Source organism: Elephas maximus, chromosome 23 (genome assembly GCF_024166365.1).
Source record: "Elephas maximus indicus isolate mEleMax1 chromosome 23, mEleMax1 primary haplotype, whole genome shotgun sequence".
In the NCBI taxonomy this organism is placed as follows: Eukaryota; Metazoa; Chordata; class Mammalia; order Proboscidea; family Elephantidae; genus Elephas; species Elephas maximus.
In genome coordinates this window covers 65,447,365-65,464,112 of record NC_064841.1, presented here as the reverse complement: position 1 = coordinate 65,464,112, position 16,748 = coordinate 65,447,365, and the positions used below count along the sequence as shown (strand labels likewise).

Sequence of the window (16,748 nt, the reverse complement as noted above, 5' to 3'; positions counted from 1 at the left end):
CAGCGTAGCCACACTGAACATTGATCTGTTCTGGGGCGAGGAGAATGGGGATTTGTAGTAAATGAGCAAGTAGTGGAATAGGGTTCGACTCAGTGGCCAACTGTTTTTTGCTCATTTGTTTTAGTGACAATACAGACCCATCCAGGTTTAATTAACATCAATTTCTCTAACTTTATATTGGCATTTATGTGTTTTGTGTCCTTACAACTCCTCAACATTAACACTGAAAATATTTGTGTCCATTGCAAATAAGAACACAAATTTACCGTTCTTCTAGGGTTACCAGCCATCTGGGTTTGTCCAAGACTTTCAGGGTTCCCAGGACTCTGTGTAAAAGGAAACTGCTCCTAAAAGGCATATTTTTAAGTATTGATTTTACAAGCACTCTGGAAATCTTGGAAGCGTAGTAAGAATGTATGAATTCATCATTTCCAGTGAAAATGCTCATGTTCATATATTCTCTTATCTCCACTCATGAAATAGTCCTTTATTCTGAATCTCACATGTCATTTGTCTATCCTCTGAAAAAAATGGATTCTCAAGTGGAATTCTGTGTTTTTCATTGCTGTGAAACATTTGGAAAACAATTATTGAAATAATCAGCCTTAAAGAAATTAAAAAAAAATTTAATTTTTATTGTGCTTTAAGTGAAACTTTGGAAACACTGGTGGCATAGTGGTTAAGTGCTACAGCTGCTAACCAAAGGGTTGGCAGTTTGAACCCGTCAGATGATCTTTGGAAACTCTGTGGGGCAGTTCTACTCTGCCCTATAGGGTCGCTATGAGTCGGAATCGACTCGACGGCACTGGGTTTGGTTTTTGGTTACAAGTGAAAGTTTACAAGTCAAGTCAGTCTCTCATACAAAAATTTATATACACCTTGCTATATACTCCTAGTTGCTCTCCCCCTAATGAGACAGCATACTCCTTCTCTTCACCCTGTATTTCCCTGCCCATTCAGTCAGCTTCTGTCCCCCTCTGCCTTCTCATCTCCCTTCCAGACAGGAGCTGCACCCATAATCTAACATGTCTGCTTGAGCCAAGAAGCTCACTCCTCACCAGTATCATTTTCTATCTTATAGTCCAGTCCAATCCCTGTCTGAAGGGTTGACTTTGGGAATGGCTCCAGTCTTAGGCTAACAGAGGGTCTGGGGACCATAACCTCTGGGGTCCTTCTAATAAACACAAATTTTAGATTGCTTCATTATCAGGAAGGTAAAGAAGGGGAGGACAGTCAACAGGTGTGGAAAATTGGGGGAAGGAAATAGGTTACTTGCCAATTCTAGAAATCTCATTCTGTTTTCTTACTTGCTAATAACTTATGAAGCCTTCTGCTTTCTAGGTTAACCCACTTAATCAGTTTTGGTCTAAAGAGAGGAAAAGATGGCAGAGGCAACTTTGAACATTGATTCTTGAGTCTTTGTGTCTGCCCGATGATTTTTAACACTCATTTCCCAAGTATCTGCACTTTTCAGCACCATCTTGATGTCCTTTGTGTTTCCAGTCAAATTTTATTTTTTAAATATCATGCCCTTTGAGCTTATAACATTTTCCAGTTGAAAATTTGCTTTGGGGACATCAGAGGGCTCAGTTTCTAGAGCTCCTGGGTAAACGACAAGAACAAAAAAAAACCCGTTGCTGTCAAGTCAGTTTTGACCCTATAGGACAGAGTAGAACTGCCCCATAGGGTTTCCAAGGAGCAGCTGGTGGATTCGAACTGCTGACCTTTTGATTAGCAGTCAAATGCTTAACTACTGCACCACCAGGCCACCCTGGGTGGAGGGTGTTAAATGACATAGCTTTTGCCGCATATGTAGTGCTCACAGACTTTCCTCTCAGTAGGTTCAAACCAATCCAGTTTTCTCTCAGAAACAAGTAAATCATAGGTTTGTTGCCCAGTTGTCCAGATTATTTTAGTAGGTGATAGAGCCTGCTAAGTTTTTTGTTTTATATTTCTAAGGCATATTTGTGTGTGTGTGTGTGTGTTTTCAAAGCTTAGAATTTGTTTAAAAAGTTATTTCGGTAAATCTTTTTTCTCCTTCTTCTTCTTTGAAGGTCGCTGGTGTTGTTGGCCGTGCGGATCTCCTGTGTGCCCTCTTCTTTTTGCTGTCTTTCCTTGGCTACTGTAAGGCATTCAGAGAAAGTAAGCATTATGTTTGGCGTCTTCGGTCTGCATCTTCTTCGTGTTTTTGCCCCGTTGAGCAATGTGTTAACAGATGTGAAATGACCAGTTTACATGCATTTCTACCACAGTCACTTTGAGGGAACGTGGGTTGGAAGGTATAAACGGTCTTTAGATACATGTGTTTACTTCACTGCTTTTTTAATAGTACGAAGTTCTAACGGCCGTCTTCACATGGGCAGGGTCCTACTGGCTGCTGAGATACTTCTGCTCTTGGTACTGAAGCACATGTGATTGACTTTTGCTGTTTGAGTTTGGACAAAATTGTAGGAAAAGAACTTTTGGCAAGTATTTTTTTTATTAAAGCCTCTTAGAGAAAAAATACAGAAAATGACTAAAATCTCTAGCTGTCTGTGAACATGTACCTGGACTATGAGGTTTTCATTTTTTCGTTGATGTCAGGACTCAGAATTAAGTACCTTTGTGAAGGTCACACAGCTATTTATGGCAAACTGGGTTCACATTGAAGTCTGTCCAGCTGACCTCAAGGCCAACGTCTAATGCGTTGTACTGCTCTGCTTCTCTGTAGTCCTAGGACCCAATGAGCCAAGCATAGCAAAACAATAACTAAAAGTAGCCAGCAGGTAATGTCACTGAACTGTACCTGTAAAAGTGGTTGAAATGGCAAATTTTATACATATATGTACGTATATATGTACACACACACGTATATATATCTGTTTACAAAAAAAAAAAAAAACCCAGGAGGTATACTACACCTATTAATGAATTGTTAAAATTTTAGATGTGATAATGACATCACACTTATGTTTGGAATAATCCATTTCTTTTGGAGACACACTGAATGTGTATGGATCCAATGTATGATGTCTGGGGTTTGCTTCAAAATAACCTGAGAGGGGGCAGAAATTGTGTCAGAGTACAGATCAAACAAGGCTAGCCGTGAGTTGGTAATTATTTAAGTTGTGATGGGGATTTAGGGGCTCATAAATCAATATCTCCTCTTTTGTCTATGTGTTTTATTTAAAAAAAAAAAAAAAAGTTTTTTAAATAGCCAGGGGAGTTGCCAGATTCATAATCAACAGATTTTTGTAACTTATTTTTTTAATCTTTGAAACATTGTATTCTAAAACAGCTGGATTACATACTTTAGAGTTTGTTTTCCTTCCAGCCTTACGTAAAACAAATGAAAATTTAGTCATTTAATCATTTTAGTAGGGAATTTGTAATAATACAATTTAGAAATTAAGCATGCAAAACTTAAAACGTTAGAATGGGCACCTGGAATAAATTATAAAACATTCTATACAAAAGACTATAGATGATAGATAAACAGTCAGACAATAAAGTGGACGCTTGTGAACTCATCCCCAATTTTTGTAAAAAGTTACCTTTTCTAAAATAAGAATAATTGAAAGATTCTTGCTTCCTCCCCTCTCCCCCACCTGCCCTCACGTCTGAGCCATTGCCCACATGGTGCTACCCCTTAGGCCTCTCCCTTATGTCTCTGTGGGTTTGAGACCCAGGCATTTAGAGGGCCAAACAGCATCCATTCCCTTTTTTCTCCATCCCTGTAACTCCCCTGAGCCCTGGTGGCCCAGTGGTTGGGAGCTGTGGCGAGCTATGACACCAACCAAAAGGTCGGCACTTCGAATCCACCATCCGCTCCTTGAAAACACTAGGGGGTGGTTCTACTCTGTCCTATAGGGTCACTAGAAGTCAGAATCCACTCTACAGCAACAGGTTTGGTTGGGGATTGGTTTTATAAGCCCCGGGACTGTCAGTCTAAAAAATAAATGTTGATGGAACTACTTCCTTTACTCTTTGCCCTGAAGGAGTCTGAAGGGTTTCTGTGTTGAGGCAGAGTTCACAGTCACCAGCAGGAGACCACGCACACACTCTGTCAGTGTGTGGGAAACGCTTTACTCACACAGAGAAGAGACATCTCTAGGCCAGCTTCACTAGTGCGTCTCCCACGGCCAGCAGGCTATCCCGCATGTGGCCACTGTAGGGACAATGTTCTACATTCAGCCATCTGGGCCACGGTACCGGAGACACCATTCCCTCCCTGCTGGGAACAGATACTGAAGTGGGGTTGGCCAGGTGCCATATGGTGCCCCCCCCACATGTGCAGAAGACAGAGAAAGTCACTGTGTGTCCAGAACAGGGGGGAAAGCATCTCTGATACGGGGAAGAAGCTGGGAGAGAGAAAGAGACCCAGTTCCCAGCCTCCTTATCAGAGAACGTTCTGGGCCTAAGGCCTGTACTTAGGCAGCCTGGATGGGAGGCTTAGAGACAGACCATTCCCCCCAACATTCTAAAACAAGGCCCTTTTTAAGAAATGCTAGCTTACATGAAAATGACACACAGTCCAGATTTTTCTCCTGTAGATTTTTAATTTCTTACAAATTAGTGGGAACCCCCTAGCAGACACAGAACAAAGAAATTAGGTCTGAATTATTTAATTCCCAGTAGGTGTTTTTAAAAAGAGCTATAGAACTACCACATGACCCAGCAGTCCCAACCCTAGGTATATGCCCAGAAGAAATGAAAGCAGGAATGCAAACAGAAACTTGTACACCAGTGTTCATTCACATAGCCGACCAAAATGTCCAACAACAGGTGACTGGATAAACAAAATGCTTTATATACACGCAATGGAATATCAGTCAGCCGTTTAGAGAAATGAATTCCTGATTCATGCTCCAACATAGATAAACTTTGAAAAACATTATGCTGAGTGAAAAAAGTCACAAAAAGACGGATACTGTGTGATCTCACTTATATGAAACAGGCAGATGTATCCCTGGGTCGCAAATGGTTAAGCACTCAACTACTAGCCAGAGGGTTGGTGGTTGAAACTCACCAGAAGCCCCTTGGCAGACAGGCCTGGCAGTCTGCTTCCGGAAAATCACCACCTTGAAAGCCATGTGGAGGAGTTCTACTCTGCACACATGGGGTCGCCATGAGTTGGAATTGACTCAACAGCCGCTAAAAGTGACAGCAACAACAACATAGAGACCAAAGTTTATTAGTGGTACCAGGTATGGGAGGGAAGGGAGAGGGGAAGTCATGGCTTAGGGGGTACCGAGCTCCTGTTAACGGTGCGGAACAATCTGGAAAAGGAGAGTGGTGATGGTTGTATAGCATGATGAACGTAATTAATATGACTGAATTATTCATGTAAAAATTGTTGAATCAGCAGATGTTTTGCTATATGTTTTGTTAATGTATTTACCACACACACAAAGAGCTATGGATAACTTTTTTTTTTTTTTCCTTGCAAAACATGTAGGTAGGATCACAAACTGTATTTGTGGCCTGACCAGCCTTCTGTTGCTGTCAGAGGTGGAATGGGGTGGCTTCTCTGGAACTTATAACTCCCCTGAGATAGGAGACAGGCTGGAGGATGTGAACCCAGTAGCTCCAGATTGTGCCTCTGCCCACTTAGAACTGTGTCACACCCTCGTCCCCTCCTGCCTTTATTAGCATTATTTTCTTCTCATTACCAAGATAAGACCACCATTTTTTTTTCCCCCGGTGGCTCTTCGGTTTTCTGACTCAGCACAGGATTTGGGGACGGCAGAATAACCAGTTTCAAATACAGCGAATAGTGGTGGTAGTTTTTCTTCCTGAGACTGAAAGTTAGGTTAGTGGTAAGGCATGTCTGACCTTTCCTGGGGTACAATGGCCCAACCAGTGATGATCGTTAAACTAGAGACCCTCAGCTCCCAGATATATGGGGAGCATTGCACCTGCCCCAGCCACATAGTGGGTCCAGCACTATCACGTAGCTGTTCCGTAAGACTGTGAACCAGTTATGGGGTGGGAGTGGGGAGGGGTCCACTTACTGCCTCACCCTTGTGTACATTGCAGAATAATGGTATTTTGTGTTCTTAAGTTGGCAATTAAATCTGAATTTACAGCCTCATAGGATAAAAATGTATCAATAGTCATATTTTTTAATGAAGAAAATAAAAAATTACATCCATTAGATCTTCTCAAAGACCACTCTAAAGTTTCCCAAAGGAGCTTTATGAAGTATCATTTTATTAATTTTAAAATATTCTCAATTTAAGTAGTTCTTGCCCCCTGAGGGACTGGATTGCTGGGCTAAGGGCTATGGGACCATGGTCTCAGGGAACATCTAGCTCAATTGACATAGCATAGTTTATAAAGAAAATCTTCTGCATTCTACTTTGGTGAGTAGTGTCTGAGGTCTTAAAAGACTGTCAGCACCACAAAAAGACAAACAACCCAATCAAGAAGTAGGCAAAGGATATGAACACGCACTTCACTAAAGAAGATATTCAGGCAGCTAACAGATACATGAGAAAATGCTCTCGATCAAATTAAAACTACGATGAGGTTCCATCTCACTCCAACAAGGGTGGCATTAATCCAAAAAACACAAAATAATAAATGTTGGAGAGGCTGCGGAGAGATTGGAACTCTTATACACTGCTGGTGGGAATGTAAAATGGTACAACCACTTTGGAAATCTATCTGGCGTTTTCTTAAAAAGTTAGAAATAGACCTACCATACAACCCAGAAATCCCACTCCTCAGAATAAACCCTAGAGAAATAAGAGCCTTCACACGAACAGATATATGCACAGCCATGTTTATTGCAGCTCTGTTTACAATAGCAAAAAGCTGGAAGCAACCAAGGTGTCCATCAACAGATGAATGGTTAAATAAATTGTGGTATATTCACACAATGGAATACTATGCATCGATAAAGAACAGTGATGAATCTGTGAAACATTTCATAACATGGAGGAACCTGGAAGGCATTATGCTGAGCGAAATGAGTAAGAGGCAAAAGGACAAATATTGTATAAGACCACTATTATAAGATCTTGAGAAATAGTATAAACTGAGAAGAGCACATACTTTAGTGGTTACAAGGAGGGGAGGGAGGGAGGGTGGGATAGGGTTATTTACTGATTAGTTAGTAGAAAAGAACTACTTTAGGTGAAGGGAAGGACAATACTCAATACACGGAAGGTCAGCTCAACTGGACTGGACCAAAAGCAAAGAAGTTTCCGGGATAAACTGAATGCTTCAAAGGTCAGCGGAGCAAGGGCGGAGGTTTGGGGACTATGGCTTAAGGGGACTTCTAAGTCAATTGGCAAAATAATTCTATTATGAAAACATTCTGCATCCCACTTTGAAATGTGGCGTCTGGGGTCTTGAATGCTAACAAGCGGCCATCTAAGATGCATCAATTGATCTCAACCCACCTGGAGCAAAGGAGAATGAAGAACACCAAGGTCACACAATAACTATGAGCCCAAGAGACAGAAAGGGCCGCATGAACTAGAGACTTACATCATCCTGAGACCAGAAGAACTAGATGGTGCCCGGCCACAACCGATGATTGCCCTGACAGGGAGCACAACAGAGAACCCCTGAGGGAGCAGGAGATCAGTGGGATGCAGACCCCAAATTTTCACAAAAAGATCATACTTAATGGTCTGACTGAGACTAGAGGAATCCCGGCGGTCATAGTCCCCAAACCTTCTGTTGGCCCAGGACAGGAACCATTCCCGAAGACAACTCATCAGACATGGAAGGGACTCGACAATGGGTTGGAGAGAGAAGCTGATGAAGAGTGAGCTACTTGTATCAGGTGGACACTTGAAACTGTGTTGGCATCCCCTGTCTGGAGGGGAGATAGGAGAGTAGAGAAAGGTTAGAAACTGGCAAAATTGTCACGAAAGGAGAGACTGGAAGGGCTGACTCATTAGGGGGAGAGTAAGTGGGAGTATGTAGTAAGGTGTATATAAGCTTATATGTGACAGACTGACTTGATTTGTAAACGTTCACTTAAAGCTCAATAAAAATTATTAAAAAAAAAAAAAAAGACTGTGAGCAGCCATCCAGGATACTCCGCTGGTCTCACCTCTTTGGGAGCAAGGCAGAATGACAAAAATTAAAGATACAAGGGAAAGATTAGCCCAAAGGACTAATGGGCTGCATCTACCACAGCCTCTACCAGAATGAGTCCAGTACAACTAGATGGTGCCTGGCTACCACCACTGACTGCTCTGACAGGGATCACAATAGAGGCCCCGGACAGAGCTGGAGAAAAATGTAGAACAAAATTCTAATTCACAAAAAAAGACCAAACTTACTGGCCTGACAGAGACTGGAGAAACCCTGAGAGTATGGCCCCCGGACACCCTTTTAGCTCAGAAGTGAAGTCAGTCCTGAGGTTCACCCTTCATCCAAAGATTAGACAGGCCCATAAAACAAAATGAGACTAAAGGGGCACACCAGCCCACGGGCAAGGACTAGAAGGCAGAAGGGGACAGGAAAGCTGGTAATAGGGAACCCAAAGTGGAAAAGGGAGAGTGTTGACATGTCGTGGTGTTGTTAACCAATGTCATAAAACAACATGTGTACTGTTTAATGAGAAACTAGTTTGTTCTGTAAACCTTCATCTAAAATGCAATAAACAAATAAATAAAAGTAGTTCCTGCCTATTCGAATAGATTTCAAAGGCATCAGAAGTCTTTTTTGAAGAAAGTACTAAATGTTGATAGATTGAGCATGCAGGACCCATCACTTAGGAGATATAATAGAACTTCTCACTACTTCTAAAGATTACTCTTGTGAAATAATAGAAAAACTATCCTGAGACTAAAAATTCATCTGTCCAGGGAAATGGTACATTTATTAGCCTCCTTAAGTGGAGTATTCTCACAGACTGGTGAAAAACTAAAGAAATTATATATTATTTTCTTGGATTATTTTATTAACCTTTTCTGTGTTCTCATTCACAGATTTATATATTCTGATATATGTATCTATTTTTAATTCATTTGTAAATTACAGAATTATTTCCAAGAGACATCCATACAAATATAATTTTTTTATACAACCTTTGAAAACTAATACCAAAATTAAAGATTCTTAAATGTGTGATGGTATTTTCAATTGATGAGTATGTTGATTCATGAGAAACTGGCGAAGTATATTTCAGTAGTGATATAAATATATTAGCTGTATTAGCAATATCACCTTTTTGTGTAGAGTAAAATTCTTCTAGCATTAATTAATGTTTATTTTGGAACTGGAAAGAAATTGTCCTTTAATGATAAATATGTAAATTTTTTCAAGAGATTTAGCCTGGAAATATTTAATGTTTGTAAATTGATAGCAGTTGTATCTTTTGGCTTCTGTGGAGACTCTTTTAAGAGTATGAATAGATTTTCGTTTGACTGAAGTTACCTTGTGTCTACATGGTACCCCAGCTTCCCGAGATCTAATCTTCCATTAATTTGAACCCTTTCCAGAAAAAGGGCAGAGTAGATTAAAATGGAGCCTGAAGTACCATTATTGAATGTTTTGATCCAAGATTCTATGGAAGAATCCTGGTCAAAAGAGGGGAAAATTTGGAACAGAATTTCAAATTTTCATGGAATCCAAACTTTCTGGAGCCATTGAGGCTGGATGAGCCCCCGAAACTATGGCCCTGAGATAATCTTTAAACTTGAAACCAAAACTATCCTCAGAAGTCTTCTTTGAACCAAAAAGTAGCTTACCTTGATTAGTAAAGTACATCTGCTTTGAGCATTGCGCTCTTTTTTAAAGAATTATCTATGTGAGATCAAGTTGACAGCAGCACTTGAAAGGTTAGACAGGAAGCTTAGGGAACACTGAGTTTCTGTTAATGGTGGTGGAATAATTTGGAAAAGGATAGTGAGAGCGGTAGCATAACTTGAATGTTATTGAATTGTACATACAGAAATTGTTGAAATGGTTTATCTTTGGCCGTGTATACCGTCACCAAAAAAAAACTAAAGCCTGAGGAGTCACCTGTACACAGATATCTAGTCCTTTGCAGTCGTTAGCAGCTTATTTAATCTTTTAAGAAATACAAAGCTTTAGGAGGCCACTCCTCTACACGCATCCTTAGTGTCTTGACCCTGAAATTTATTCTTGGCCATGGACTTTTTCGTTCTTTCTCTTTATTCATCTGCCCAGGCAGACTTTGAGGTAGGGATCATAATTGTTTTTCTCGGGAGTTTAAAATGGGTGGTTTAAATCACCCACCCCTTAAGCCATATTCTCTGTCATTTTGAGGCGGCTTTTGTGACTGTTTTCAGTTAGCGCTCATTGTTTTGTCTCATAGGCTATCGATAGCATGATTGCATCCTGCCTCCCGATTTTGTTGCGGGACTGGAGGCATAAGCAACTGGAATCTTGAGAGAGGAGCTTAGACTCATTGTTAGTAGCTCATTTGGGGAAGTCTCCTGAGCTCCACACGTAAAGCAGTTCTAGGACTCCCCCCACCACCCCCCCACCCCGCAACAAGAATGTGCCCTGAGCCTCACCCACTGTAACTTCAGGACGGAGCAGAGCAGGATAGGACACTGTGACCCCGGTCACTTACTGGCCACTGTGTCTCCTCTTTACAGCTTCCAGACCCCTCTTTGTCTCGTTACACCAGTGCCGATATGGTCTGGTAGAGCTTTCCTCTGCTCTGTTGACAGACGTACTGTGTTTGCAGTAGTGTTTCTGTGTCTCTGCTCTTTAGGACTCCTTTTTAAATATTCTGAGAATAGAATCTGCCTCTCTGTGTGCAGATAATAACGCTTTAAAATAGTCCTTAAATTTCATGTTAATGTTCAGCTTCATACATATGATGGCCAAGAATCTTTTTTAAGAGGAACAAACTTTTTGCAATTAATAATACCTTTACAGAGAATAAGCAATAAGAGCCTTGTGCGCAAAAGTAATTCTGGTTAAGGCATTCATAAAAAGGCGTTGTTTCTGGCTCTGTTCTAAAATGGTGTACCAAAACTAGTTGCCGTGGAGTTGTCTCTAACTCATGGCACCCCTGTGTGTGTCAGAGCGGAACTGTGCTCCATCAAGTTTTCAGTGACTCATTTTTTTAAAGCGGATGGCCAGGCCTTTTTCCAAGACAACTCCCTGTAGACTCGAACCTCCAGGCTTTCTGTTAGCAACCGAGCACTTAGCCATTAGTTCCACCCAGGGTGGCAACTAACAACAACATGACAAACTTTAAAAGCAGTAGTGTTCATTTCTTTTTCTTTTCTCCTAAATTTTATTTATTTTGTTGTTGTTGAGAATATACACAGCAAGACATACACCAACTCAACAGTTTCTACATGTACAATTTACTGACATAGATTACATTCTTTGAGCTGTGCAGCCATTCTGATCCTCCTTTCCTGATTAACTTTTTCCTCTTCGTGCTCATCCCATGGCAGCACTCAGGAAGTACCATCTTCTTTTCATGGTGTGTTTATGCAGATTAGATGGCTGCGACCTTTGGACTGCTAATTTATTTCATCTTCTCAAATTTCCTTAAATCCAACAGAGCAGAACTCTTGAAACTACTGGATATTCAGATGTATACATTTTCACTTGGAGTTTGAGTCACATTAAAAAATAACCAGACTTTTTATTTTCCCCTGCCTTTTTTTTCAGTCAGTATAGAGTGTACAAAAAGCTAGGTGGTATAAACACATGTATTTATTGTCACTGTAATAATGATTTCTGGCTGCAGTTGCCCGTGCTATTCCGTCTGTATGTGAGTGTTCAACAGAGAATCAAAACTCTTTTGTGGCAGAAGTAAATCCAGTATTAACTGGATACAAATGATACTGCTATTTAAAGGTTACGGAGACTCCATGGTAAGAGGGCTTGGTCTTTGTACTTTTTGGATCTGAGCATAAATTCAAAGAAAGATCTAGCATTCATTACGCATGAACCTGAAATTCAAGAAAGGTTTTTACAGAAGAGCAGACTTAATTTTATTTTATAAGGAAACAAAGACTTAAGTAACTGAAATTAGTGATTTAACTTGTTAAAATGCTCTTTTAGAGGATAAATTTTGGTTTTGGTAAAAAGAACCTCATTAGCTTTCTCTATAGATGAGGTGTCTGTATGACAAAGCTCTGGGCAATTTTTAATTGGCTTGAGTTTATTAACAAGCAATTCTGTGCTCACCTCTGGAATTCTGGCATTTTCATAAAATGAAAAAAAAAAAAATCTACTCAGTAACATTTCTGGGATTCTGCCTTTTTCCCCCATAATGCTTAAATAGAATGTCTCCAAGCAAATCTTCTGCAGCAGAATCTTTTTTAAAAAAGAAAATATTCTTATAAAGGAAGCATACTTTTTTCTTGTAAAACACAAAGATGAAGTCTGCCGATACACTGGTTATATTTCTGAACCCTCAAAACAGAAAGCGTTATTCTGAGGATGAGATGTCTTGTCGGTATTTCTCTGTCTTATAAAGCCTGGTATTTCAGCTTGGAGACAGGTTAATCTCTCTGCATGATAAGCCTGCCGGGAGAGCCAATACAAGTTTCTTTTCTAAATAAATACCTTAAACTCTTTGTTTAGTGGAAGTTAGGACTAAGAAGAGAAATTGAATTAATTGCATGTATAATGAAGAAGAGAAGGTCTTTTCCAGAGGGGAACAGATTTGCTACATACCTAGAGTAACCATTCAGTTCTTCAGAATATAAAAGACAACATCTGAAATCTCAGTTAAGTTCATAAACCCTGTATTCCTTACCATTGTCCGTATTATAGATCAGGCAGGTAAAATAACTCTTAACCTTGAGATACCATTTCCTTATATTTTCATTCTAATTAAAGACCAGTTTTTCCTTGATTTATAATCAAGCAACTTAAAAAAAAAAAAAAAGGGTGATTGTGTAACTCATGTAGTAAAGGACCCTTGCTTTCAGATTTGGGGCCATTGCCAGCTGAATTCTGGCAGTGGTATCCGTGTGTATTCTCTTTTCTCTATCTTAATGGTTTTTGGTTCCTACATTATTTGATTTTCCCAACACGGTCCCATATTTTAGAACGGCAATGCCTGGCTTCTTTCATTCCACACGTGGCCACACTCCTTGTCTGGCTCCAAATTTCTGAACGTGGATCTCATGCTCGTTGTGTTGTTCTGGCAGATAGAGCGCTTGGCCACCTGTCAGGGTGGCACGGTTCCCACACACAACATGACGTGCCAGTTTCAGTGTGGCGAAGATGCCAGGCATAGAGTGGTGAAGAAGGGTGTCTTGTACAATGTGATGCTTTTTTTGAAAGAAGATCTTCCCTCTGGAAAGCAGTGCCGGATCAGAGGCACAGGCTTCATTAAATTGATCACATCTGTTGGCACTTGTGGATGTTCGTGCTGACAAGTGTCTCTCTGTTATTGCATTTGGCTCCCCTTGCCCCGCCCCCCACCTTCTCCCCTCACTCCATCAGCCTTTGCCTCCATTCAGGGATGGTGCAGACCCTGCTTACTGGTTAACCCCCGCCCCCCGCCTCCATTTACCTAAGTGACTGAATTATCACAGATGATAGGGATATACACTGAAACAAGAGAAGCATTTTCTAGGCAGATCTCTTTATTAAGTTCTGGATGGTAGACTGTTGATGTTTGCAACAGAGAACTCTGTGTGAGAGTAATGTCCTGAGATGCCTACCCGGAGTTATGCACAAGTTAGAATTCTCTACCTTGGGAAGATTTTGCTGAATAAAAATATTCATAAATACAATGGCCCTGGAGGTATCTGCCTCAGGATGTATTTTTAATGTTTTTAACAGTTACTTCTAAGTAAAATGAAAACAATCCATTTTTCCTTTGCCCTTTTTTATATTCTCTATGTATTTTTTTTTTTTCATTTTTAACTGTTTATTAAAAAGTCTTTTACATGATGGAGATTCTTCCCGTGTGGGAGGGCCTAAGGACTGAATTACAAGTGAGAAGACATGACCCCCAGCTGCGTTTGTTCACACTGAGCAAGTTAGCTTTTTTTTAATATTAAATTACATCTCATAATTATATAAGAAATACAGTAATATAATAAGACTTCTGATAGACGTGCAAATAAATGGAACCATTCATTGATTTAATAAATATTTATCCAGTGCCTGTTATGTGCAGGTCAGCCTGTTGTTATTTCAGTTGTCTTATGAATAATGCTCAAACTTGGAAATAAAAGAATGGCTTGCATTTTGAACATAGCTACAAAAATGTAAAATCCATATCCATCCAGGCTGTGCTGTATTTTGGCCATTATTAGCAGTAGTCACCTTGACAAGCCAAGACTTAAAGTAAATCTTAATTTGGGGAACTATGTGGGTAAAACTACGTATCCTGGAGTCAGTTGTATTTACTTTTCCCAGTTGATTCTGTAATTTTTTATAAGGTCTTTGTTCACCCCCAGTACTGGAAACATTTTGACAATTCCGTATAGGTTAACCTTGATTTAATCATGTACGTACATACCATACCTTTGTAACAGACTATGCCTTTGATTAAAAATACCTCTTAATCTGAAAACCCTTGTCAAATTAAGCTTTCCAGTTTGCGTTCTGGAAAAATCAAAATGCGTGTGCACGCCCAGCCTTAAGACTGCTGATAAGATATTGTGTGGCTGATCTGGCAGGGCTCAGGGGAGAAAGAGTTGCAGTTAAACAGGCAAACTCATCTTGTATTTGCTGATTTTTTCCAAAGACACACTTGAAATACAAATAAAGTAACTTGCAAATCACTTAATCCATAAACGTCCACTGGATACGTGAGAGGTGGATCCTTGACCACATGGCCGCAAGCCAGACGTGTGATTTTAAATGTGAAATGAACTTTAATAATATTTTTTGTTTAGCCCAATATATCAAAAATATTATAATCTCAACTTGTATTCAGTATAAAATATGAGATGTTTTACATTCTTTCATACTGAGTCGTCTAAATTGGGTGTGTATTTTACACTTAGGCGTGTCTCATCTGGCACTAGCTAAATTTCAGGTGCTCTTTAGCTGTAATGTAGCCCTTTTGGACAGCTGTTGCAAGCCCTATAGCTAACCCAGGTTTAGAACTCTGACCATGGAAATGTTGCCTTTGATCTGAAATTGCCACTTTCAAGAAGTGACACTTAATATTTAAAGTACTTAATTGTCATTGAAACTGAAGAAGTCTCTTCAGCAAAGAAACGCTACATTATCTTTCACCTGTCTTCATACTGGGTGTATCTGAAGCAAAATCTAAGGTATGAAATGAAAGAATAGAATTCTTCCGGAAGAATTGAGAGAGGGGATTTGGGAGGTTTAGAGACTTCTGGGCTCCTTACAGAAGTTTAAGTTTGAAGACGTGCAGTGGAATTATGGCGCGAGTTTAGCGAGAAGATTATCAGTAAACCTGAAGATTTTATTTTCTGAAGAACTTTTATATATTCCTGCATGCAGCTAAATCTCACTGATTTCACCATCTAAGGAGAAAAACCATTTTAAATTAGGCTGGGTAAATAAAATATGATCACATTACTTTTACATCCATGTACTAATTTTTTTGTGTTAATAGAGTACCTTCAAGTACATGTCCTTCGAGGTGTTTTAATGGAGGAAATGGGATTTCTTTTTCTAGTGAAGTTCCCTGGTCTATGGGGGGGGGGGGTGATATTAATCTATGTTACATTCCAATAAAATATAAGCTAACTTAGTTTTTCTAGGAAGAATGTAAAATGTTCAAGGGACCTGCTTTTAAAGTTAAGAACAGGAAGTCATACTATGTTAGTTAACAAGTATGAACATAAATTGTGGGGGTTGTTGTTAGGTGCCTTCAAGTTGGCTTCAACTCACAGCAACCCTATGTATAACAGAACAAAACGTTCCCCAGTCCTGCACCAGCCTCAGTCATTGCTACGTTTGAGCCCAATGTTGGCAGCCACTGTGTCAGTCCATCTCATTGAGGGTGTCTCACTGTAGGAGTGGGGGAAGCTAAAAAAAAAAAAATTAAATCCAGGTAATGGGTTAGCAAGGGGGAGTCCCCTTGGTTTCTAGTGAATGAATGAACCTCATGTTTAGACAACATGAGGACTTTGGCCTGAGTCCTTAGCCACCATCTCCTCATGCTGGGCCTGGTGTAGGGCTTGGAGCTCCGTGGCAATCAAACTAGGCAGAAAGGAACATGGGAACTAGGGGTGGGAATCTGTAGATGAGACCCTTTAGTAATTAGTAATAAAGGCTTCTATTTACATATGAGGAGCCCTGGTGGTACAGTGGTTGAAACAATCGACTGCTTACCGAAAGGTCGGTGGTTGGAAATCACCAGCAGCTCCGTGGGAGAAAGGTGTGGCGGTCTGCTTCCGTAGAGAAGCCTTGGAAACCCTATGGCGTTGCTATGAGTCGAAACCAACTTGACAGCAGTGGGTTTGGTTTTTTGATTTTTGTTTACATATAAATTGCAAAAATGGAAAAATTCTTAAAGTCTGACACAGATTTAGAAAAATGTATTATGGGGGGCAGGGCTAAATGAACCATACATTTAGATAGATCAAACAAGGCTTAAGAGAGTTGTCCACCATCCGTATCTTCAGTTATATGGCAGAAGACGCAGGCTTCTCTCATGCTGTGGCATGGTACATTGTGAGCTGTGATCACCTATTTTTGCAAGCCGGACCCACGTGCTCTACTGCTAGAATTGATGGAGGTCTTTACAAAATCACATCCTAAAAGAAGTTCATCAATATGCTAACTTCAAAATGATTATTGCCATACTTGGTCTTTTTTTTTTTTTTTTGTACTCTAGATAAAGGTTTACAGAACAAACT

The 16,748-nt window shown here is 40.1% G+C and overlaps 1 protein-coding gene across 1 annotated transcript in view; it reads left to right on the top strand.

The window, feature by feature from the left end:
• Positions 1 to 16,748, top strand: part of TMTC4 (transmembrane O-mannosyltransferase targeting cadherins 4) — a 78,114-nt gene that overhangs the window by 20,905 nt on the left and 40,461 nt on the right. Inside the window, exon 5 of the mRNA XM_049867233.1 lies at positions 2,055 to 2,142. Coding sequence (XP_049723190.1) covers positions 2,055 to 2,142 — 88 coding nt within the window. The remainder of the gene's footprint in view (positions 1 to 2,054; positions 2,143 to 16,748) is intronic.